General features: G+C 41.8%; 4 protein-coding genes across 6 annotated transcripts; 3 read left to right on the forward strand and 1 right to left on the reverse strand.

Annotated features, from left to right (window-relative positions):
• Positions 1-152: 152 nt before the first annotated feature.
• Positions 153-7,704, forward strand: ube3b (ubiquitin protein ligase E3B; the record flags this gene model as incomplete). Of its 2 annotated transcripts, XM_084551640.1 has the most annotated exons (27): positions 153-610; positions 783-951; positions 1,099-1,216; positions 1,779-1,838; positions 1,938-2,042; positions 2,133-2,229; positions 2,319-2,404; positions 2,525-2,607; positions 2,731-2,836; positions 2,942-3,062; positions 3,188-3,365; positions 3,637-3,803; positions 3,911-4,078; positions 4,174-4,345; positions 4,431-4,549; positions 4,631-4,745; positions 5,297-5,396; positions 5,475-5,594; positions 5,682-5,858; positions 5,953-6,063; positions 6,167-6,304; positions 6,411-6,476; positions 6,555-6,613; positions 6,704-6,886; positions 7,125-7,236; positions 7,332-7,424; positions 7,513-7,704. In XM_084551640.1, exons 2-27 carry the CDS (start codon positions 791-793, stop codon positions 7,702-7,704), a joined length of 3,207 nt encoding a protein of 1,068 aa, XP_084407766.1. In that variant the 5' UTR covers positions 153-610; positions 783-790. The 2 variants fall into 2 exon arrangements, with proteins under 2 accessions (XP_084407766.1, XP_084407765.1); XM_084551639.1 differs by having other exon boundaries at positions 153-951.
• A 2,612-nt stretch (positions 7,705-10,316) lies between these two features.
• Positions 10,317-13,725, forward strand: aldh3b4 (aldehyde dehydrogenase 3 family, member B4; the record flags this gene model as incomplete). Its single annotated transcript, XM_084551641.1, has 10 exons — positions 10,317-10,452; positions 10,908-11,103; positions 11,243-11,353; positions 11,645-11,765; positions 11,848-11,933; positions 12,435-12,516; positions 12,600-12,989; positions 13,085-13,251; positions 13,351-13,450; positions 13,526-13,725. Exons 1-10 carry the CDS (start codon positions 10,400-10,402, stop codon positions 13,723-13,725), a joined length of 1,506 nt encoding a protein of 501 aa, XP_084407767.1. The 5' UTR covers positions 10,317-10,399.
• A 420-nt stretch (positions 13,726-14,145) lies between these two features.
• Positions 14,146-15,745, reverse strand: mmab (metabolism of cobalamin associated B; the record flags this gene model as incomplete). Of its 2 annotated transcripts, XM_084551643.1 has the most annotated exons (9): positions 15,594-15,745; positions 15,302-15,360; positions 15,129-15,222; positions 14,991-15,048; positions 14,831-14,903; positions 14,644-14,741; positions 14,500-14,564; positions 14,363-14,422; positions 14,146-14,281 (listed from the first exon to the last, which is right to left on the reverse strand). In XM_084551643.1, exons 1-9 carry the CDS (start codon positions 15,695-15,697, stop codon positions 14,197-14,199), a joined length of 696 nt encoding a protein of 231 aa, XP_084407769.1. In that variant the 5' UTR covers positions 15,698-15,745. The 2 variants fall into 2 exon arrangements, with proteins under 2 accessions (XP_084407769.1, XP_084407768.1); XM_084551642.1 differs by having other exon boundaries at positions 14,197-14,422.
• Positions 15,746-15,900: 155 nt separating this feature from the next.
• Positions 15,901-22,728, forward strand: mvk (mevalonate kinase). The gene is made up of 10 exons (XM_084550823.1): positions 15,901-16,282; positions 16,596-16,743; positions 17,176-17,320; positions 18,994-19,149; positions 19,372-19,475; positions 19,641-19,686; positions 19,851-19,941; positions 20,324-20,443; positions 20,607-20,760; positions 22,411-22,728. Exons 1-10 carry the CDS (start codon positions 16,205-16,207, stop codon positions 22,560-22,562), a joined length of 1,194 nt encoding a protein of 397 aa, XP_084406949.1. The 5' UTR covers positions 15,901-16,204; the 3' UTR covers positions 22,563-22,728.
• Positions 22,729-24,243: the final 1,515 nt, after the last annotated feature.

Consider the following 24,243-nt stretch of genomic DNA (forward strand, 5'->3'; position numbering starts at 1 on the left):
CGCTGTTGAAGGGGTAACAGTGATAACAGTCCCCCAGCACCCACCCAACACATTGGCCGATACTTTTATTCAACATCAGAAATACAAAGTCGCTGTTGTTACAACGCGAACAACGATAGTTTTGTCGTAAATGGAAGATTTTGTAGATTTTAGACTGTAGATTTCCTGTTCTCGTATCGCGGCGTGTACATGAAGACAAACACTACCCGGAATAATTTAATGCGACACAGGGGATTAATGGCTGCAGTCAATGTACGGATCTCCTCTCATTGTTTACATTTCCAAACGGTATGTTCCCTGGGTTTGCGAGATTGACATTGACATAGGAGCAAACCTAGCCCCATGACGATGCTAAAAGTCGTTAAATAGATGGAAGAAAAAATCTACCCGAGTCAGTATCGAGCCGTCAAGTAGCGAACTAGCCCTGTGTGCTAACTACTCCAGCTCCATCTTTACTGTATCGCTGTTTGCTTCGGGATGGCAAGTTAGTCTTCTCGTTTTATTTGGCTTTTCTACTGCTTGGAAATCAAAGATATCAAAATGCCCGATGAGGTATAGCGGCAGGTGAGCCTCAAGGCTAGACAAAACCTTCTTATCTTCAACGTTGCAGGTAAGTTCAGTGTTGTGTTCACCCAAAACACTGTGTTGTTGTGCTGTTCGGGTGATGCATGTTCACGGTCACAGTCTTCACAGAGCCACAATGTTAGCAAAACCAGCGTTCAGATTATTAGCGTGTGACTTTATAGTACAGCAGCCGAGATTTTTGCATGCTTTATTTCCAGGGTGCACAATGTTTAGTGTGCCTCAAAGCTCCAAGTCCGAGTTCCTGGACAAAGCCAGGCAGGCCAGGGAGGAGAGGAAGGGACAGAAGGAGAAGGAGAGAGCAGCAACCAACATCCAAGCCCTGGTCAGGAGATTTCTCTGTCGCTGCAGACTCCAGAAACAAATAAGGTGCTCATCTATTTCATTAACAGTGATTTGTAGAGCTTTAAAGTCACTTTGTTTGTCATGAACATCATGAGTAAATATTACCTGTATTATTTAAAACCATTTTACGTGTAAGTGTTTGCTCAGTATTTTCATTCTGTGTTTCACCAGGAAAGAGGTTGATGACTTTTTTCAAGCTTCTGAAACTGGGACGTCCAAAAGAAATGCACTTTCAATTTTCAAAATTGCTAGGAAATTACTATTCATATATTGCCTGGAGGATAAGCTGGTGAGTGTCTGTCTGTCATACTTGCTGTACTGTAGACCGCTATGTATATACACTCACTTAATAAAACATTAGATGCACTAGTGAAGGCTAATGCATTCTAATAAACACCGTCCTTGTGACTGTTATTATGCTCAGTTTAAATTGAAACAGCATAAGAAAGGTGGAAATAATTTTTTTGTGAATTAAACACAAAAGTGTTTCTGTTAATTATCCTAGTCCACTGACTAAAAGGGGGTTGTTGGTACAACATTTTACAACTCAATAGTGCTACAAACCGCAGCCTCCAGAATGAATCAACAGCTCTCTCAGTTATTTTAACAAACGCTGAATACCATACTTCTTTCATTCAATCAAGCCAAGATTTAGTGTAAGACGGTTATATTAGAATGCATTTGTTTTCATTAGTTTACATGTGAGTGTATGTGTGCAGTCCAAGTGTAGTACAAGTTATTTCACTTTCATAATCATGTTAATTCCATTAATCGGTTGTAAACATAAGAGTTGTAATTTTCACATTCTACTTGGGATGTGCAACTCAAACGAGTGTAATTTTGTCTATCAGAGATTTGAGAAGCTCTGTCGCGCCATCCTGGCCAGCATGGAGGTTGAAAATGAACCTAAAGTGAGTGTGTATATGTTTATACCCTCCACATACCGAACGTTTTTTTTTTTTTTTTTTAAATGTGATTGTTGTCTTATTGTCCTGACATTTGGTCTGCAGGTGTGGTATGTTTCCTTGGCTCTCTCCAAAGACCTCACCATTCCCTGGCTCAAACAGATAAAAGATGTTCTGTGGACCTGTTGTCAACTACTGAAAAATTTGAAGGTAAGTCTTGATGTGATGCTTCGAGTTGTGTTTTGATCTTTATTTTATCATTTGAGCTGCACATAAAACTGCCCTTTTTGTGATTTCCAGCCTGACATACTTCAGGACAACAAGTTGGTAACGCTGTACCTCACCATGCTCGTGACCTTTACTGACACGTCAACCTGGCGGATAGTCCGAGGGAAGGGTGAGTCTCAAGTTCAGCCAAAGTGTTTTTTTGGTGCAGGGCATATTTTCTGCAAAGACAAACGGCCTGTTTACCACTTACCATTTTAGGCGAGGCTCTCAGACCTGCTCTGACGAGGATTTGTGAAAATATCATGGGCCATCTCAATCAAAAAGGATTCTATTCAATGCTGCAGGTTCAGTATTACAGCTCATACTTGTTCAAGTTCATCCAAAGATTCAGTGAAGTAGTGTGCTATCTACTTCTTTCCTCAGAACAGAAATTTAATTTTATTTCATTTCATTTTCTTGTTTAGATCTTGCTGACCAATGGCTTGGCTCGTTCTAAACCGTCTCTCTCCAAAGGCACGCTGACAGCCATCTTCACTTTGTCATTAAGGTAAGTGCATATTCCAGTTTTAATTAAGAGGATGGGACAGTTTAATTGAAGTTATTTTTATTACGCTGTTTTTGTGGCTTTAATTGTAGGCTGCCTTTTTAATTAAGTCTTATATTTTTTCAGGCCAGTCATTGCTGCTCACTTCTCAGATAACCTGCTGAGATCATTACTCCTTCACATCATGTCAGTTCCAGCCATAGTATCCCACCTCAGTGTGCTTACTCCAGAGGTAACATCCCCCTGTCGTGTGTTGTTTATGCCTAGTGGTACTCAGTGCCTGTATGTAATTTGATCTGTAAGAGACTAGGCTTTAATATCTGCTCTGTCTTAACAGTGCATGGCGTCCATCCAGACACACGACCTGCTGCGAAAGTTCATTTTGTTTCTCAGTCGGGAAGAGCAGTGTTTGGACATCTGTGTGTGCCTTGAGGGAAGCCACACACTCTGCTTACTTGGTATAGTATTTTGGATAAATAAGGGCTCGGACTTTTCAGCCGTGATATCTCATGTACAGATTTGAAAACATAATTGAGGCTGTAGACTGTTAATTTCACCCCTGTTATTGCATCTTGTTTTATAGGCAACCTGATTCAGTTGGGCTTCCTGACTGAGAAAGTCTTAGAGGAGGAAGCCAACCATTTTGTGAAGGACCTGACGGACATGCTGTCCTACTGCCAGGGATACGTTTCGCAAAAGAAGTCCAACCTGACCCACTGGCATCCTGTCCTTGGCTGGTTCTCCCAAACTGTAGACTACGGGTCAGTGATTATATTTGCATGAATCAATTTAAGAAGGCATCTGTAAGCTGCCTAGAAAGGGGTTGCATAATCTGGTTGACCAAATTATGCAACCAGAGGAAATCTCTGACGTTCTTTAAACATAAGTGACAACAAACTCACTGAGATGGTTTGATAGACTAACCTCAGCTGCCTGGTCTGGTTCTTATCAACATTAAGCAATCACTTTTAACATTTTAAATTGTGTAGACTGTGTACATTACTTTCTTCTTCCTTCTGGCATTCTCTGCAGTCTCAATGAGTCGATGCCACTGGTCACTAAGCAGCTTCAGCACCTGTGGGGTGTATCTGTCATTCGAACCCTCTTCAGTGACGTCCTCTCTAAAAAGCTGGAGAGTCAGGAGCCGACTCCCCCACCCCCACAGCCCAGCACATCACAAAACAATCTACCAGTTAAAAGTAAGTTATAAGCACAACCATATTATTATTATATTTTGAAATCCCTACAAATCTGTTGATTTAGATTTCCCTTACCTCCTCTCTGTCGCCCGTCTGTATTTTTACAGATCTGTTCAAGCGAGCATTTCAGAAGTCAGCTTCTGTGCGAAACATCCTGAAACCAGTTGGAGGAAAGCGAGTTGACTCAGTGGAAGTTCAGAAGGTGTGCAGCATCTGTGTGCTCTACCAGACGGCTCTTTCTACACTGACGCAAATACGTCTCCAGATACTCACTGGTCAGTAACAGAATCAGATAGTTTCATATTACACATACATAAAATACTCTGGAAACGTCATAACTTATGTTTGTGTACATTCTGTTTGTCTGCAGGTCTGACACATCTTGATGATCTTTTGCCCAAACTCTGGGCCTTTATCTGTGAGCTCGGTCCTCAGGGAGGCCTCAAGCTCTTCATGGAGTGTCTGAACAACGACACTGAAGAATCCAAGCAGCTTCTGGCTATGCTCATGCTCTTCTGTGACTGCTCGCGCCACCTCATCACGTAATGTCACACAGATTTTTACCAGATACTGTATAATGGCCAATTTTGCAGAAACATTTTTTGACACAAATTTAATTTGTCACAGAATCCTGGATGACATTGAAGTCTATGAAGAACAAACATCATTCAAGATAGAAGAACTCATCACAATCTCCTCTTTTCTTAACACATTTGTGTACAAGATGGTATGGGATGGCATCTTGGGTGAGTGTGAGACCTCGACAGAGTTGACGATGGCACCTCTTTGAAAGGGTATATATTTATTATGTATACCATGTTTAACAGAAAACGCAAAGGGAGAGAAACTGGAGTTGTTCCACAGTGTGCACGGCTGGCTGATGGTGCTTTATGAGCGGGACTGCAGGAGAAGGTTCACCCCTGATGACCACTGGCTACGCAAGTAAATACAAACTCTGAAACAGTTGCTGCATTTACATGGACACTAATATTCCACTTAAAATCAGAGCAATAATGCGAATAGCGCAAACACCTCATTCAAAACAGACTAGCTCAATAGGAACAAATCTCCCGCCCAATCACTATGAAGATACTTGACCTCATCTGGTCTGGTTGGAATGATTATATTCTTTCTGTGCATCACAAGTTTCTGGGAGCAACAGAAACATGGTGGGAGCAAAGTGAGGAGTGTTAGAAAACTCAGAAAATCAATTTTAGCAGAATTATTGAAAACATGGGTCCGTCTAGGATCTTATATTTCTTTTCTATGGTGGGAGTATTGAATCTACATGATTTTAAATTCTCACTGGTGTCACATTGGATCATTTTAGAATTTTTGATTTAGAATTATAATTATAATTGTATTATATCAATGGAGGTGTAGAAAAAATGTGTATGTAAATGTAGTCAGTGACTGTCTTTAACAGCTCTGTTTCCGGATATACTGCTTTGTTATTAAAGCTCGCCTTCACATGTTCCTGTTGTTGTCTTCAGGGATCTGAAGCCTAGTCTGTTGTTCCAAGAGCTGGAGAAGGGCAAAAAAAGAGCCCAGCTTTTACTGCAGTACATCCCGCACGTCATTCCACATAAAAACGTGAGTAAACAGGACTGTTTTCATTGAGAGGTGTCATTTTCACTTTCCTTTTTATAATTACGTCCCTTCTCGTTTTAGAGGGTGCTGCTGTTCAGGAACATTGTCACAAAGGAAAAGGAAAATTTAGGATTGGTAGAAACAAGCTCTGCTTCACCGCATGTCACCCATATTACAATCCGCCGCTCACGGATGTTAGAGGTATGGAGTGAAAAAAGCAACAAATGAAATGAAAGTATCGTGCTACCGTATGTGAGTTGTTCCATAACAACACTTTTCTGTCCTAAGGATGGATATGACCAGCTCCGTCGTCTACCGGTGAATTCTATAAAAGGTGTGATTCGTGTGAAGTTTGTTAATGACCTGGGAGTGGACGAGGCTGGTATCGATCAGGATGGTGTCTTCAAAGAGTTTCTAGAGGAGATCATTAAGAAAGTTTTCAATCCTGCTCTCAATCTTTTCAAGGTAACTCAGGCAAATGCCACTTTCAAACCACCATGCTTCTGCTGTTTATGTTCCTCTTTTATGTGATGTGATGTGACGTTTTATTTTTTCCTAGACTACAAGCGGAAATGAAAGGTTGTATCCTTCACCCACGTCTTACATCCATGAGAACCATCTGCAGCTGTTTGAGTTTGTTGGGAAGATGCTCGGGAAAGCTGTGTACGAGGTACACCACATATCTAATGATGTCGGATTTGTTGTTCTCACTCTGAACACTTTTGGTTTGGTGGTCTTCAGTGATCGTGTCTTCATCTCCTCTGTGTATTTAGGGCATTGTTGTGGACGTCCCTTTTGCCTCCTTCTTCCTCAGTCAAGTCTTGGGTCACCACCACACCACTTTCTACAGCTCCATCGATGAGCTTCCCTCACTGGACTCTGAGTTTTACAAGAACCTCACTTCCATCAAGGTGAGAAAACTTATTATTTCTTCTCCTATTTGCCAACTTTTCCTCTCCGATTGCTGTAATTCAGTTTCAACTATCAAGTTCACATTTCACTGTGGAATATTTTCAGCGCTACGATGGAGATGTAGGTGATCTAGGACTGACGTTATCCTATGATGAGGATGTTATGGGGCAGGTAAGGATGGAAAGCATGTTAGATATGATTGTAGTTAAATACATAAAATCCACAAGTTAATTTTTTGATCCATTACAGCTTGTCTGTCATGAATTGATACCCGGGGGCAAAACCATGCCAGTCACCAATGAAAACAAGTACGTAAATTCAGATTCAACGTAAAAACTTAAAAGTATACTGACCCATTTTATGTTTAAAACAATCTCCAACCTCATCTTTGCCTGCAGAATCAGCTACATCCACCTTATGGCTCACTTTCGGATGCACACGCAGATTAAGGAGCAAACGGCTGCTTTCATCCGGGGCTTCCGCAGCATCATTAATCCGGAGTGGCTGCACATGTTTTCCACGCCCGAGGTTCAGCGTCTTGTCTCAGGAGATAACGCTGAGATTGATCTCGATGACCTCAAGTTTGTAACAGTTTACCTCTGTCTTATTTTGTCCTGTCTCCATTATGGATGATGTCATCCAATGGATACAGTCACATACTGGTTTATGAGAAGATTTTATAATTGTTCTATTAATACAACAAGTATACTGATTAGAGAAGTATTACAACATGCTTCCATTACTTCATTAAGCCAGATAGACGCTCGATGTTGTCCTTCTTCACAGTTTAATAAGCTTTTGTCTTCCTCTCTTTGTCAGGAAACACACTGTCTATTATGGAGGTTTTCACAGCAGCCATCGTGTCATCATCTGGCTGTGGGACATCCTGTCAAGTGACTTCAATGCTGAAGAGAGGGCTATGTTCCTTAAGGTAGGTCGTCATTTATTTGCAACAGCCAAATGTAATTTATTGCTAGCACTGGGGCGGTTTGACCGTTAATTATCTTTTAAATGTGTTTTTTACAGTTTGTTACCAGCTGCTCAAGGCCACCTCTTCTAGGTTTTGCCTACCTCAAGCCACCCTTCTCCATCCGCTGTGTGGAGGTTTCAGATGATCAGGTAAGAATCAACAATAAAACATTGGCATTAACAGAATATTGTATGTTTGCACTTATAAACTGATACATTTCATGTGTTGTATGTTCAGGACACTGGAGACACTCTTGGCAGTGTCCTCAGGGGCTTTTTCACTATCCGGAAGAAGGAGCCCGGTGGCCGACTTCCTACTTCATCTACGTGCTTCAACCTACTCAAGCTGCCTAACTACAGCAAAAAGAGCATCCTGCGTGACAAGCTCCGCTATGCTATCAGTATGAACACAGGCTTTGAGCTCTCCTAACTTAGTTGCATCTGGACAATCTGCACAGGAGGGTTGTGTTAATCAGCCTACACCAAGCAAGAGGCTCAGCTTTCCTGGACCGGAGCCTGTCACATCAAAGGGGCATCACCTGAACAAGAGGGGTTCATGAAGGATCTAGTCTCCTCTCTTTCCTTTTGTCTCCTATGAAAACTGGATGAGCTCCAAGGGAGCGATCTCTACTTTAGCTCACTCTCTCCCATCAAAGGGGATGCTGTTTCTGCAGCACAATCCAATTTTTAACCTCTCCCTCTACCACTCCATAAATTGAAAATACCATGTATTTAACTTTTATGAGATACGGATATACAGTGGCTAGAACAGTGTTACTCAGGCTTCACAGAATCGTTTCTTGGCTCTAACACTCCCATTTAAACGAACTGGAAAGCAATACACATGCAATGCAAGCCATTAGACACATGGTCGACTGTCTTGAGTGAAAGCAAGTGATGCATTGATAATACGCTTACCAGCTTGGATTCCATTATCTGGGCATCTTTAAGCTGATACTGGACGAGTCTTAAAATGTTTTGCTGAACATAATGCATCTTTTATAAGTGGAAGACAAATCAATGTCTTGTGTGCAACGTCCATGACTGAGAGGTGGATGATAACAGGGATCCAGAGCTGATTACATTATGTCCCATTTTGAGGAAAACCCTGTTGACCTCTGTCCATTTCTCCCCACTAAAAGACAGTGCAGTCACACCAGAGAGAGACGCTGGCCAACCGCCTGCCTCTGTTCCCGTTTAGCAGCGAAGAAGTTCTTGACACACAGACACCAAAAAAAAAATCTGATTATGCTGTTTGATTTTAAGAAAGATGTCCTGCTGTAGCATCAGTTACTTTTGAGAAAAAATAACTTGAAATGTTTTGCCATCATTTGTTTCTGTAGAGCAGACGCAGCAGCTCCATGTCACACATTTGTGCTTGACCTCCATTTTAAAAACATGACGCGTGTAGTTAATCATGTTAGTCTTTCTACTTAATACAAGGAAAAAAAAAACGTTCTCACTATACCTTTGAATAACGCTCAGTGCCTCATGTATCGCCACCATCCCTTTCTATCTCATGCCTGACTGTACTTCAGCGGTAACCAATAACCACATATATCGGAAACAAGCCATAGAAATGGGGGCTATGGTCCTGGAAACCCTACCACTGTACTACAACAACAGCAACCGAGGAGGGTCATACTCACGCTCTCTGATCTCTGTGGACTTTTCAAGCCATGCGGATAAGAATTTGAGGTTTTAAAACCTTTCAACATGATGTCATGGACTGGTTCGTCAACGAAGTGTGACTGCTTGACTTGACGTTCCCTTGGAAATGTTGCACACGTCTTTTTTTTTTTTTTTTTTTTTTTGCCGTTTGTGGATGTTCGGAAAAGGGACATGAGGGTGAATGTTACCTTATAGGCCTAAATATTACTTTACACAGGGTTCATTTACATCAGATGGTTAAGACATTTGGACCATTTACCAGAAAGAGGACTGCTAGTCTCAAAGGAAGTATCAAATCTTTACCATATTCTGTATTATGCAAAAAAAAAAAGGCGTTGAGATGAGATACTTTTGTTAATAAGTAATCAATCTATAGAACATACTGATCAATATTGCCATGTTTCTAACTAGTTATACCATGGCCGCTAACTTGTATAAAAAAATAAATAAATAAAAAAGCAATTTATAATTTAAAATGCAACCATTACACACAAACATACACACACACACACACATATATATATAAATAAATAAATTGGTTGTATTGAAATTACCTCCAGTCTAGGAATGAGATTAGATTATTCTGACAAATGGGAGGATTTCTCTTCAGCTATCAGAAAACTGTAACACTGCAAATGGATTTACACAAAACACTAAGATGAGTGTGTGCCAGCGTGCAAGAGAGATGAAAGTTACCTCATGTGATTGTCTGTCTGGTCTGATGAGGTCTCTCATCCGTTTTAAATGATGTCAAGAGTAGGCTAGACTTTAAAGGCACCAGTGGACTGCTGGTGCAGACTTTGAATATCTGCTCTTTTAGTACAAAAAAAAAATTGATAGTAACAAAAAAAAATATATATATATATGCTGATCCTGGAAATGTTCCCATCCGTCCAAGTAAAGATTTTGACCTCTTTTTAAAGTGTCTTTGAAACTGGCTGCACTACATTTTAGAAGAGTTAGTGAGGAAAAAAGATTCCCATGTGAGATTTGTCTATGTGTAAGATACTTTTTCTCCCCTGTAATGTTAAATCATGTACACAAGTAAATCATTTACTTTAAATCGTTTACACATATTGGCTGTTTTTTTTTGTTTTTGTTTTTTTTCTTCAACTCATAAATTATTAATTAAGTACAAACACCTGCTGATTCTGCAAAGACGCATCATGACGGAGGAAGCCACGCGTGAAACCGACACATGCTGTTGCTCTGTGACAGGCTGGTAATTGGCCACGAACACGTCTGAGGCATTCACAATAGGCGGTGGGATCGAGCGTTGTCTCGTAGCACGCATACGCTGGTGTTTTCTGAGCACCGTGTATTGCGGATTATGGCGTAATTGCGCACGTCTGTGTCAAATTCTCCATTGTGCTGGCTGCCTGCGCTGTGTGGCAGTTCATGAGAGGTGGACGGTGTGAGGATTTCCAAAAAAGCCCGAACCCTCCACAACAACTATGAGCAATCCACCGAGTCCTTCACCTTCCCGATGGTTCAAAGCGCTGCGGAGGTAATTGGTTCACTTTATTATTTTTATTGGCATTGAATTAAACTGAACTTGCATCGTAAGGAATTAGGTTTTATGTCAAAGTATTAAAAGTTTTGTACTGCAAGCTACTTCTGCTGTCCTTATTTTACCTCTGCATGAGCCTTCTGGCTCCACGTTAGACTCCAGCTTTCTTAGTTTTATGTGCATCACCTGACTGGAGTCACTAGGATTTCCCACTATCCTTCCAGCCAGTTGGGTTTTAACTGAGCGGGTGCATAGGCTTAACTGCACACTGCTCCATTCAGAAAGGCCAGCACTGGAGATTTGTTGACTTGAAGAAGCATGAGTGGGAAAGTAAGGGCATGCTCTGTTTGTCAGAGGAATGGCCGCTTAACGTGCAGAAGGTAAAGTGATGAGACATGGACTGAAAATGTGTTTAAAAGCCGTGCAGGGTTAAAACTAGTCAACTGTTCTAGGACCAGGCTGGGGGAGCCTTGTTTGAAGACATACCCTCTGGAGTGCGAGGACCTTCTGAGGAGGTCCAGGGTTGCCTTTCAAGCTGGACGCACCCTCAAGGAGAACGTCAGGCTGGCTCAGCTGGAGGCTGTGGTGCGGATGCTGGAGGAACACGAGTGCGACTTTGTGGATGCTCTCGGACGGGACCTCCACAAGGTGACACTTGATGCAGTCTCCTGCTGTGTTTACATTTGCCGCAGCACTGTCATGTTTTTAACTGTGAGAATTAACATGACGGTCCAAATGTTTATTTTTCTCCTTGGTTTATTTGTCTGCACTCTATCCTTTCGATCAGCCGCGGTTTGAAACCGTTATGTCTGAGCTGGTTGTGGTCAAGAATGAGGCTCTTTATGCCATCAGCAACCTAAAGAAGTGGATGCAACCGCAGCCCGTGGAAAGGAACCTGGTGAGACTGTTGTTTGTAATGCCCCTTTTCCTAAACAAACATCTTCATAATAACATTATTGGGATTATTGATGACTTATACAACCTTTCGGAGAGAACATTCCAGCTCGCTGCTACAAAGAAATGTATTGTGCTGAGCTCGACAAAGCAGATTAAAAGTTAAGTGGCCTTGTGGTTTTTGTGAGAAAAGCGGGCTGATGTCTTTTCCTCTGTGTAATACTGTGCCCTGTTGAACTCTGCCTGTATTTTGTTTCACATGTAACCTAATTTTGAGCTTGTCTGGTTGGTACAGTCCACCACGCTAGATGAGTGTCTGGTGATCAGTGAGCCCCTGGGGGTGGTGTTTATCATGGGGACCTGGTGTAGTCCTGTCCAAATGTGTCTGGTGCCGCTGGTTGGAGCCATTGCAGCAGGTGAGGCAAACGTTTAGTTTTCAGAAACGCAGGTTTACAGATTATTTCAGAGCCACTGGTGAGGTTTTGTTCATCTGTGCAGGAAACTGTGCAATCATCGGCCCCTCTGAGTTCACCGTCCACACAGCGGAGCTTCTCCATCGTCTTGTTCCCTACTACTTGGATAATGTGAGTGCGTCTGCATAGAGGGCTGATTAGCTCTTCTCTCTTTTCTTAAACCATTTACAGCGTCTTGATATCTCTCGAAGTGTGACTTTCACGCCGAAAATTGAACAGCTGTTGATATAACTTGTTGCCCTAGGTGCACTGGATCATCTGGTGTAATGTAGGAATGAGATTTTGTTTGCTGCAGTCAGAGCAAAAACACCCATGACTGTAGTCTCCAGCAGAATAGTTTAATGACTCATCTGTATAAAGCTACTTAAGCAGGTACCTTTGTTGTGTGCTCTTTCAAAGAAGGCATTTGTTCACAAAAACTCAAATGAGCCATTGTTCAGCTAGATTAAACTTCACTGAAACACTCAGATCTGAGATTGTAGGACCATTTAGTCCTCAAAGATGGAATCAATTATGATCTTGCTGTTTCAGATGGCAAATTATAAAAAGAAAAAGATGACGCTCCAGTAAAAAATGAATTATCTGATAAGAAAAATTCTTATTTTCCTCAAGGAATGCTTCCATGTGATTCTTGCAGGCATGAATGACTTGCCTGAACTGGTGGAACTCAAATTTGATCACGTTTTCTTTACAGGTAAACCGAACACCACCTTTGACATCATTTGACTATTAAATGAATCATTCAGAAATGTGTTAAACATGGCTATCGCCCCATAGGAAACCGAGAAGACGGAATTAGAATTGCCCAGTCTGCAGCCCGCAGTGCCACCCCCGTCACCCTGATTATGGGCGGAAAGAACCCGTGTTACGTGGACCAACACTGTGACATTGCCACCGCCGTGCAGCGCATTGCCTGGGCACGTTTCCACAACGCCGGACAGAGCTTAGTGGCTCCTGATTACATTTTATGCCACACGGATGTCAAAGCACGGCTGGTGCAGGCCCTGAAGTGCTGTCTGATGCAATTCTATGGATCTGATCCCAGAGAGTCCCGCAGCTTTGGCCGCATGGTCAATCTGGAGATCTTCAGCCGTATGAGAGACATACTGTGGCGATGTGGCAAAGTGTCCGTGGGTGGGCAGGTGATGGAAGCAGAGAAATATATAGGTAAGAACATTCAATAGTGAATTACTTGAAATGACACCAATAGGTATGTGAATTATATCTAATCTTGCGGTCATTTATTTTTGTTCCATCTGAAGCCCCAACAATTTTGACAGAGGTGGCAGAATCGGACGCCATCATGCAACATGAGGTTTTTGGCCCAGTCCTTCCTGTTTTGACTGTAAACAGTGTTGATGAAGCAATTGCCTTTATTAATAAGCAAGAGAAACCCCTCTGTGTGTACGCATATTCCAGCAACACTAAGGTACGTAGGAAATTTTCAAGTTAAAACACTGTATTAATTTCTATGCCTGGGCTAGTCAGTGTGTGTTCTGATCTCGTGTTGGCCTCTCTGACGATGCAGGTTATTTCGAGGTTAATGAGCGAGACCTCTAGTGGAAGCTTTTGCTCCAATGACTGCGTCCTGCAGAGTCTGATGGTGGCTCTGCCTTTTGGTGGAGTAGGTACGTTTGTGGCTTCAAAGTAAAAAGTGTTGCAACATTATTGCCTGCAATTGACTCTCTCTTCCCTTTTCACAGGTGCCAGTGGAATGGGTTCCTTCCACGGCCGCTACAGTTTTGATACCTTCTCTCACAGGAAATCATGCTTGCTACGAGGCACACGCTTTGAGTGTGTCACCTATCTGCGCTATCCGCCTTATGAGGACCGCAATCTGTCTCTAATGACATGGGCCAGTACCCTGTCCCAGAAGAGCCAGGGCTGGTGCCAAATCCTGTGACTGTGTGCGAGGGGGGGGAAATGAAAGAGCTGAGCTGGAATAAAACAAAGTACCCCCTAGGTCATGAACAGTCCCGACATGCAAGTGTATTATTACGTAATTAAAACAAGAGTAAAGTTCACCGGGGTACAGACACGTTTAACAAAGAATATCCTATTAATCTCAATGTGTGTCAATTGTGAAGCCAACAAGAATAACAGTCACAATTATTTACAGATTCTTTAGAAAACCATCTTGATTTTGCATCAGATGTTTGATCAAATGTAATCCTTGGAAATGACAGAAATCACAGAATACCAGTGGTTTGGACAAGTACACCTTAAGATTTATTATAACCCTATGGTCATGGAAAAAACAATTTGGACCTCATTTGTGTGTTTTAATGCATTTACAGTATGACTTAAACATCTCATTCAACCACTCCCCCACAAAAAAAAAAAGAAAAAAAGAATTAGGCTTGTGCTGTAATCCTCATTCAGGTCTCTTGTAGATTTTCTCCTCGTTGCCTTCTTTCATTGCTGCATATCTGGCTACGGTGAACAGGTAGTCGCTCAGTCTGAGTGAAAACATTAGGACACTTTCAGGTGTGTGGCGGAAGAACCTTGTTCTCATATTAATTTTAAAATGCAAGACTGACCTGTTCAAGAACTTGGCAACATCTGGATCCGCCTCCCCCGAGCGCACAATTGGAGCCACACTGTAACAAGAACGAAGAGTTCTCCAACTGTACCAGAGAAACGAAGTAATGTTTTTCGGACACGGGCTGGAACTGACCTGCGTTCTGCTCGCCGGCAGACTGTCCGAGCGAAGTGCAGAGCTGCGCTACTCTTCCCGCCCGACTGTGAAACACAAAATGTAACGGTGAAAACCTGAAATCTCCTAAGAATAAGGGGCACACAGAAGAACGAATGAGCTTACTGGTAAAATGAAGTTGGTCAGAGGAGGGAGTTCTTCAGTGAAGTTATCAATCCAGGTTTCCATTTCTTGAATTGGTTTGGCAGTGAATTTAGTTCTCTCTTGAAACGAGGGAAAGGACAGTATAATCTTTGAGTGCACGGGAAAAACAACCAATTTACTTATACAAGCTGAGCCAGCATGTGCATACTTATATGGCTTTCTCTTGCAGATGATCTGGGGGTAGCAATATTGGAGCCCACGTCTTGTAAAATGCACTGTATCTGCAACAACAAACAAAAAAACATCTTTTTTTGAGTGAATGTAAAGTGTACTGAAGTAAGTTAATAAATGCAACATGAAAATCAAACCATGTCCAGCTGATGTGTGAATGTGTGGCCTTTGTCGAGGCAGAATTCTCTGGCCAATCTGTAATGTAAATCAAGATTTGACCTTTAAGTGTGTCAGATTATTTTAAAACAAGTTCACTTTAATACTAGACATTTTACCCTATGGCTGATGACAGCTCATCTGTGTTTCCTAAGGCTTCAAAAATGTGATCCTCCTTCGGCCTCCTTTCTCCTGTAAATGTGCTTGAGAAACCTGCACGGCAAGAATCAAATCAACTTTTTTTAAAGATGCAATTTATTCTAACATGTTGCTTTTTGTCTTAATAACTAACCTTTATCGCCAGTTTTGGTGTAAATTTTGGGCACCATGTTATCTCTTCCAGTGACATAACTGTTGGGGAAAAGAAAGAGACAAAAAAGATTTTGATAAAAACGAAATGAATCAATAAGTTTTGTATTCAAACAACAGTAAAAACACTCTGTGCTGTGCTAAAATGATGTTTATTTTAAAAGTATTCTGCTACCAGTCTAACAGATACAACAGTTGTGCAACATGACATGGCTACATGAAGAGCACAACACTTTACACATGTACTTTCACAGACAACATCGATGAACAACTACCTTCTGACTGAACACAACGGTGCCTTTGTCCGATGCTCACTTATTAACCTGCATGAACGCACAAAGCAGCGGAGGTGAGCAGGTTTGATAACAAACGATGTCATGTTTAGCTACGGAGGTAGCAGCTAAAGGTGAACGACGCTCGGAGCCTTATTTTGTCCCTCTGCGGAGTCCGTACTTAAGGGGCGGTTCGTTTTCATGGCATGATTGGTCAACTCACCAGGCGATGAGTGAACGCGGGACGCTGATTGGCTGGAAGAAAATGTGTTCAAGCAGTTACGGCGCTGATTGGACAAAGGAAGTCAAAACTGTTCGCCCCTCGTCCTGTGTGTCAGCTGTATTTTTAACACGCCACATTGAGTAGAGTTTGTACTGAAGGCATCTCCATATTCTTTGATTGTAAAAATGTTTTTTTAAACTCCTGATTCATCGTTCGTTTGTGAAAAGCACAGAGCTGCCGGGGGCACGGACTGTCTACTGTTTGTTGCTGGTTCAGCGGATTAACATTAGCTAAGCTAGCTAACAATAATACTGTCAGTGAAAAGTTCAAGTCGAGAAGCTGTCGAGGTGTTCAGCTCTGGAGACATTTAATACTTTTTAAACTTACAGAAATGTACGTTAAGGACTTGTTCGTGTCTGCTCCTGGGAAGGCGATCCTCCATGGAGAGCATGCAGTTGTTCACGGAAAGGTAATCTGTGAGGATGGCAGTTAGTGTATTCAGTTTTATAATGACACTGGTGCATCAGCCGTTATGTCAACAAAAACGAGATAGTGACCTTTGGACTAACAAGACTCTCATACCACTGAAAACTGTAATTTACTCTTGTTGGATTTTTAGTCCTTGTTTAGTACAGTTTATAGTATAGTTTTTTGCTCTACACTATGTGTTGATGTGCATATTGCATTATAAGGAAAACACATAAACCTGCAGCAGTTCAGTTTTAATTGTGATCCTTTTTTTGGATCTTTTGCCTGTTCTGATGAGCATTGCTTTGTTGCAGGTGGCTCTCGCTGTGAGTTTGAACCTGAGAGCATATTTGCGGCTGAAAGCCACCACTTCTGGCAAAGTTTGCATCAACCTGCCCAATATTGACACATTCCTCAGCTGGGAGCTGTCTGAGCTTAAGCAGCTTGTCCCTTCTTCCTGTGGTAAGTAATGATTCAGCACTGGGACCACTGGGCTCTGGTTTAACTGTATCTGTATGGACCCCTTTTCACAGCATGCAGAGATTTTGACTTGTTATCAGTTCAGTTATCAACTGCAGCAGATGCACTGCTGTTATTAATTGCAGTCAAATGTCTGCTAGGAAAATGGGGTCAGCTGATGAATGTGGATGATTGCATATGGGGACGCCACATGGGTGGGAGATGGACTGCAACACTACTCAGAGTGATTTAAGATATGAGTCTCTAGAGTTCTGTTGAAGCCACAAACCATGCATTGTCTTAATCACGTCAGGAGGTTATATTGATGTCAGTATTTGATATTTTTTGTTGTATGAATGAATTACTAACTTTTTCTTCATCACCTATTTCATTCACCTACAGACTAAAGTGTGTGTTGCTGTGATATGTTCATAGGTAAGAGGGACGAGGTGCAACGTCTGGATGCTGAACTTGTGAGGAAACTGCGTGAATTTGTTGGTGCAACCAATGGAAACTTGGATTCTTCCAAAATGGCCCTACTAGCCTTCCTTTACACCTACCTCTCACTGTTCGGGCCAAGGTGAGAAAGTCCTACTGTTTAATCAGAAGAGCACAAATGTCAAATTACAGATGTATGTAAAGCAATCCAGAAACCAGGCCCATCAAAAAATCACCCAACTGCAAAACTGTTGTGCCAGCTGTTTCAGCTCTGTAGCTGCAAGGGCGGACCTCACCAGATTTGAGAGTGTCTGATAATTAAATCCCATCAAACAACATAATGTAATGCCTGTGAGTACTGGTTATGTGGAATAGTGTCTTTATTAATATTAACCCCTTTTCGCCGAGTGTCGCAAATTCGCGACGCACTGTTTCCGCTCAGACTGCAGCCGAAATAACGCATGTAATCCTCCAATGTCGGTTTGTGCACATTCAAAAAATACCTAAGAACCTTTTGCAAGCACTAGTTTCTCGTAGGACCGGTCGGAGTGGTAAACAAAAACACAAATAATTAATTTATTTATATAATTGAAAAATCAATTCAGGCGTCAAGGGGTTAAAACTTATTATAATGTTTAATTTCTAATAACACATTTATAATGAGCTAATCATTAAATAGAAGGCACACACTTAAATCATACAGTAAATAAAAGGCAAAAAGCAGCAGTTGTAATACTTGTTACCTGGATGTGGTGCACCTTAAAATGTCAGGAGCTATTACTTTCAGTACCTGTAGGTGATGCAGGCACAGTGTGTGGCTGTGGAATGACAAAATTCCTCTACCGTGTGGAAAAGTCACAGCCTGCTTGACCCACATTTGTCATTTGTGTTCTTCTGCAACATAGTTCACATTAAATCAGGCAAATCTGTGCTAGTTATCTTGTGTAGCATGATATGTGTACTAAATTGTATCGTAGTGGGGTTACTTGCTTGCTACATTACTTTTTTTTGTTTTCCACAATGACTTCTGCCTCTGTCTGCATTAAGACACCTTCATGATATTATGTGATATTCTCTATAGTTCAGCTTGTATCTACTACATTCTGTAAAAAAAAGAAAAAGAAAATCCCCCTCTTCTAAATGAAGATAGCAAGGAGAGGGAGTCGGAAAGGTCGGATGTTAGTCTTAGCAGCTCCAGCAGCTGTGAACAGGAAGGATGCTCGGGAGCATTAGAGCTTCAGGTTGGGAAGTTTAATCGGCACTGACACGGTGCTGGCGTGTCTCAGAGAGGTGATGGGTTCTGACAGGATGGCCACTAATGAGAGTCTGGCACTGAGCCCCTCTGCACCCTTTAACAAGTCTGGATGTGTTTTTCCCCCCGAGAGAAGAGCCGGACAATTAGTTTAGAGTATTCTCCTTTCTGCCCGAAAGCAGCTTCCCTGACAAACACTGACAGAAGTGTCAAGTAAGTTTCTGTTGCGTGTGTTAGGGTGTGGATTACACAATGTCTGTACTGTAATTACACCAGTTAATATAATTCTAAATAATGGATTATTGATTTTTTTCATACTTGCACCACAATAGACAAATACTGAATATTATTAAATAAATAGTAATGCTCAAAGTTTTATGCTCTTTCTCATTTTGGGGATGCAGTTGCAAAATTTTATGGCCTGTATATTAAACACTTTAATCCTGTCTCAGTTATCATATTAATTATTGCAATTATCTATAGTCATCTGTTATATAACTGTAATAATGCCCTATTTAAGTCATATACAAATAGAAGCTCAGTCTTTCTGATTATTTCCTCAGTGAGCTGCCCAGCCTGACGGTGTCTGTGTGGTCAGAGCTGCCGACTGGAGCCGGACTGGGGTCGAGTGCCGCCTTCTCAGTGTGTGTAGCTGCATCTCTGCTCTGTGCAAGCGGAGCCATCCCATGTCCTCTCAAAGAGTGGGATCACACCGCCAGGTAATGATCTTTTCTTAAGTGTAGGTGGTGCTGTCAGACAGTATTTTGCAAGGACAGGGTCTTTAGGCTTGATAATAATACTCTCTAATATCACAGGTCTGTAAGCTAAGAAGCATGGTTAATATCATACATAGATAACAGTGTTATGAGAGGTCGTTAAGTGAGGTGGACAGTCGGCCTCAGAGGGTTTGTTGTGCTTCAGAGTTCTTCATTTAATTGCAGATGGTGTCAGGAGGACTTGGAGCTGATCAACAGTTGGGCTTTCCAGGGGGAGACGATCATCCATGGTAATCCTTCAGGAGTAGACAACGCTGTAGGAACATGGGGTGAGGCTTGAAATGATCCAGCATACGGCACAGTACATATGGCGTTATACCGCCTTCTGTTTATACACAACACCCGTTAATAGAAATATCGCAGGGCTGAACCACCACAGTTCATTATCTTCTGATGATTATCTCTTTAATGATTCTGGTTTTTTCTTCATGCAGGTGGCATGCTGAGATTCTTGGCTGGAAAGATAATACCACTAAGCAGGTCCTGATTAACACTTTCAAAATTCATTTCAGTTAAATCCATTAATAAAATCAGTGGGGTTGTGTTTGTGCACAGAAAACAAATAGTTATTGAGTAAAATAACGCATCAACATCAGTGTACCAGTATCTGTCTGAACTCTGTGATCTGTCTGCTTTATTTCCAGGGTGCCGTTATTAAGAATCCTCCTCACTAACACCAAAGTACCACGTAGCACCAAGGTACTTGTTGCCGGGGTGAAGGACAAAATTAACAAGGTACTAAATGGTTTCTTCCTCCCCCATGTGTTTCTTGCCGACACTGTAATTAATATAATGGACGGCGCTTTTGCATGGCAGATACTCCAGAGCATACCGTTGAGTGCCTTCATAAAATATTAAAATTAAACTCTTAGCCAGCACCCCTGTGTCCTGTTGCCTTGGTGACACCAGCAGGTGTGCAGATTTCTGTCTCAGACACGGATGGGCCTGGATGGTGTTGTGACAGTTTTGTGATGGGGCTGGAGCGCGACCAAAGTCGAACCAGTCATTTTTTTGTTGACAGTTTAACTGTTTGATTAATAAAACTGATAGGATTTCCAAAACATGAAGATATTTGTTGTTTTTCACACATTTCCTTTCTGCCCCCCCCCCCCTGTAGTTTCCCTCCATCATAACCCCTGTGCTTGACTCAGTTGATGCCATTTCCTGCACTTGTGAGAAAGTCCTCTCAGACATGACCTGTGAGCCCATCACTGGAGATCACTACAATACCCTAGAGGTACAAAATATTACTAGATTGAATAAGTCAGTGCTGAACATACAACATCAAGTTTCTTTTTTTAATGTATAATTTCTTAAAACCAGAGGTCTCTTATTCACATCAACCAGTTCTCTGCCAGCAGCAACAGGTATTAACTGCAGCTGTGTCACATCATTTATAGGAGCTCATTGACATCAACCAGCACCACCTGAATGTGATGGGTGTGGGGCACCCTGCCTTGGACACACTGTGCCGGGTCACGTTGGCCAGAGGGCTCCACAGCAAGCTAACAGGTGCAGGAGGAGGAGGCTGTGGCATCACACTCCTGAGACCAGGTGCTGTAAAATATAAACACACACACACATATATATGTATATATATAAAGGGTAAACTTCAAATTTTATGTTTGTTATGACCTCTCCAGTTTAGATGCTGCATATAGTTAAAAATGAACCCCTCATTTTTTTCAGACTACACTGCATCCTTATTAGGGGTATCAGAATAATGATCTCCACAGTTTAATTTCTGCTGCAGCACACTTGATACAAATACATGCACTGGTGAATTTATGCAAGTAGGTGTAAGGTTCACAAAAGCCTTTAAAAAGGCTCTTTTATTCTGAATAAATAAAATCCCACACAACGCCACAGACAGGGCTTGTACACAACGAGCACGCCTAATGTTGCATGAAGGAGCATTCCTTAGTTATACAGCAACTCCAAGGAGTCAGACATTTGTGCCTAAATCAACAAATGCATTCATTCGCTTCATAACAGGCAACAGATGGAAAAAAACAAACAACAACTCATACATATTAACCATTAAGTATCTTCATAAAAATAGAACAATGCATCTGTTGTTGCGGCTGTGCGCAGAGGCATCAGTGATTTTGTTGCTGCCAAGGGCTCTGGTTCGCTCTGATAAATTGGCAGGTTTCTGTTTTCAAGCGTCCACAGTGCTGACCCACAAGAAAAACTGTGCTTACCTGCATTAACCTCATTAGATTCACACTGTAATTTGTGAGTCTAATGAAACTGTAATTTCAGTCGCCATGTTTGGACGTCCATGGAGTACAAAAAATAATCTAGTATTATACAACCCCTTCCTAATTATACAATAATAAAAAAAAAAAAATTATAAATTAGAGTAGGCACACATTAACATTTTAAAATAGACAACACTCATTTCTTTGGGTGTGCTGGGTGGGGCTGCTATGGCTATTCCAGGGGTCCCTGCAGCACCTCGAAACCCCTCTCTCTATGATTTATGTTGTCTAATGAACTCAGTTTGATGAGCCAAACCATTAGACTCCTGCTGTAAGCAGATTTCCTCAATCGCTCCCATACTCTTAGTCTGTCAACCAACGATTTGAGTGACAGCAAATGATGAGAAGGCTGCACAACTCTGTGACTGGTTTTGAGGAAACTTTGGCGAAGCAAACAGGCAAAGTTCAGTCTCTGTTTATGCCTGCAGCCTCTATAGCATACCGACCTATAATAAGTTTTAAATCTTCCAAATAGATTTCTAAACGTTCTTTCTTTGTTTTCTTAGCGAGCTGTTCTGTCTGTGTGAAGTTATTTTCAAGTAGATTTAAAGCTCTCAGAGCCTTTATTGGAAAGCTCTTTGTGTTAAGGGAGCGAGCACTGAGTTATTTTATCTTTGCATTTAAAAGCTCAAATCTGTACCATTATGTTTTCAACTGGACATGTGGTTGGAGTCAGTGTTATTGTGAGGCTGTGTCCTTCATCTTGTGCATTTCCTGGCTGTGGCAGCAAATAGCTGGGAACAACCCAATGTTTGGTCACACAAATCACAAACTGAGTGAAGGGGGTTGCGGTTTGCGTAGCTCCTCTGCACCACTGCATCCCATTTATTTTCATACACAAGATTACATACGCATTCAGCAACACCTGTTCTGTTGGACTGCAAAACCTTTTTGGTTTTATTTTACCTTTTCTGACATGGCTTTATTATGACTTTTATAGAAACGGACTCCTCGGTTGTCCAGAGTACAGCGCAGGACTTGAGAGAGTGCGGCTTTGACTGCTGGGAAACAAGTATTGGTGGACCAGGTGTCCAGCAGCACTCTACCCTCTCTGTTAAAGAGGAAATTCTGGAGATTTTAAATCGATACTGAGACCCGTGGATGAACGAGATAACACCTCAAGACCTAATCATTCTGAACTAATCAAGTGTGCAAACTGGACAAAGGGATATTTCAGACTGTGGAGTGAGTGGAGATGGACAGAACTTTCTTGGTTACTAATTAAAGATTTTCCAGACTGAAAAATGCTTGAAACTAACAATAACAATCAGCTATTGTGTGTGTTTTTGGTTTAACATCTCTTTTTAACATCTGAGTTTAAACGAACTACTGGATTGTGCGCTGAGATCTTTGGCCACTAGGTGGCATCAGAATTGCACAAATGCTGTTTATGAACCGGCTCTGATAAAATTGATTAATGTGGAAAAGAAGCACTGGCTCAAATAAGTTATGTCTTCCTCTGAATGTTTACAGCAGCAGGTCCAGCCTTTCTTAATCCAGTAGATTGTCAGTACCCCTGGTATTGTTTTTGAAGGGAGTTGGAAACTCATGATGTCTCAAATGTATTCAGAGAACGATTCACATGTAATGTCAACCCTTCACTCTTGTGAATTATAATTATCAAGATTGATGCATGTCACTGCACATAAAGCATGAAGGCAGGAATCTAAAATGATATCTTGTCTTAAATTTCTAATAGTTTGGTAACATATTATTCTTTAGTATTGTGCTCTATTTATTTATGCAGTTACAGATTAACTGGCTGTGTTGTTTTACTCACAGGATGGGAAAGAGGGGCAGCAGGAGTGTGTGGCCTCTCTGGAGCACTGGATTAGCGCCACAATAATATGAATCAACAGCAAGCAGTGTCCTTCTGAGTCACACATTTGTGCAGACACACACACACACACTAACACACCAGCTTTCCCTAAATTCTTCTCCACCTAATCGCCCATCCTCCTAAGCATTACAAAAATATTCTACAAATGCCGCAGATGCAGAAGACGGATCTGTTCAGAATATCCCTGATTTGGAGAAAAGGTCATTGTGGGATTCGGCTGAGTTTGAATATCCATTTCATTTTCTATTTTTTAAATGTCACGAAGATTGAGTGGTACAAATCTGGCAGTGTACGTGAATAAACGACATTTGTCACCCTCCCTCCTTTTCTGCCTGGCGCCCCCTCTGTCCCCTTGAATTGTGTCATCTTTATGTCAGGGCAGCCCCCCGTCAGCATGCCGCACAGTTGCCCCTAACCCCTGCTGGAATTTAATTACCACTGCGCTTTTCAATTGAAATGGCATTGATGAGGGGGGACAAGAGGGAGACAACAGAGCCGGTTTTATCTGAAGCCCCTCTTTTTCTTTTCCGTCACATTCTCTCGCTCGGTCCTTTTACCCCTGCGAGGCACAGATGGTATTTTTTTATATCAATGTCAGCGCCCGCTTCTTTCTGCTCTGATGAATAGAATCTAAGGAGGGCCCGAGATTATTTCAGATAACAGAGGGAGTGGGGAAAGGGGGTCAAGGTTTGAGGGAGTGTGTCAGAATTCGAGAGATACAGTGAAAGTGGTGTGCCGTCTCTTAGCAGTGAGGCGGGAGACGTACAAATCATTTGACGTTTCGGGGTTTTAGGGAGTTTTGTCTGGATGGATCAATGTGAGAGAATCAAGGATGAATTATTCATTTTGTCCAAGCAGGAGGAATAAAATGCTAAATGTGAATTTGCTGAGTGGTCATGCTCACTGTGGCACATTCCCTCTGGTCCCCTGTCG

The sequence above is a fragment of the Chelon labrosus genome, assembly GCF_963514085.1.
Source record: "Chelon labrosus genome assembly, chromosome: 9".
In the NCBI taxonomy this organism is placed as follows: Eukaryota; Metazoa; Chordata; class Actinopteri; order Mugiliformes; family Mugilidae; genus Chelon; species Chelon labrosus.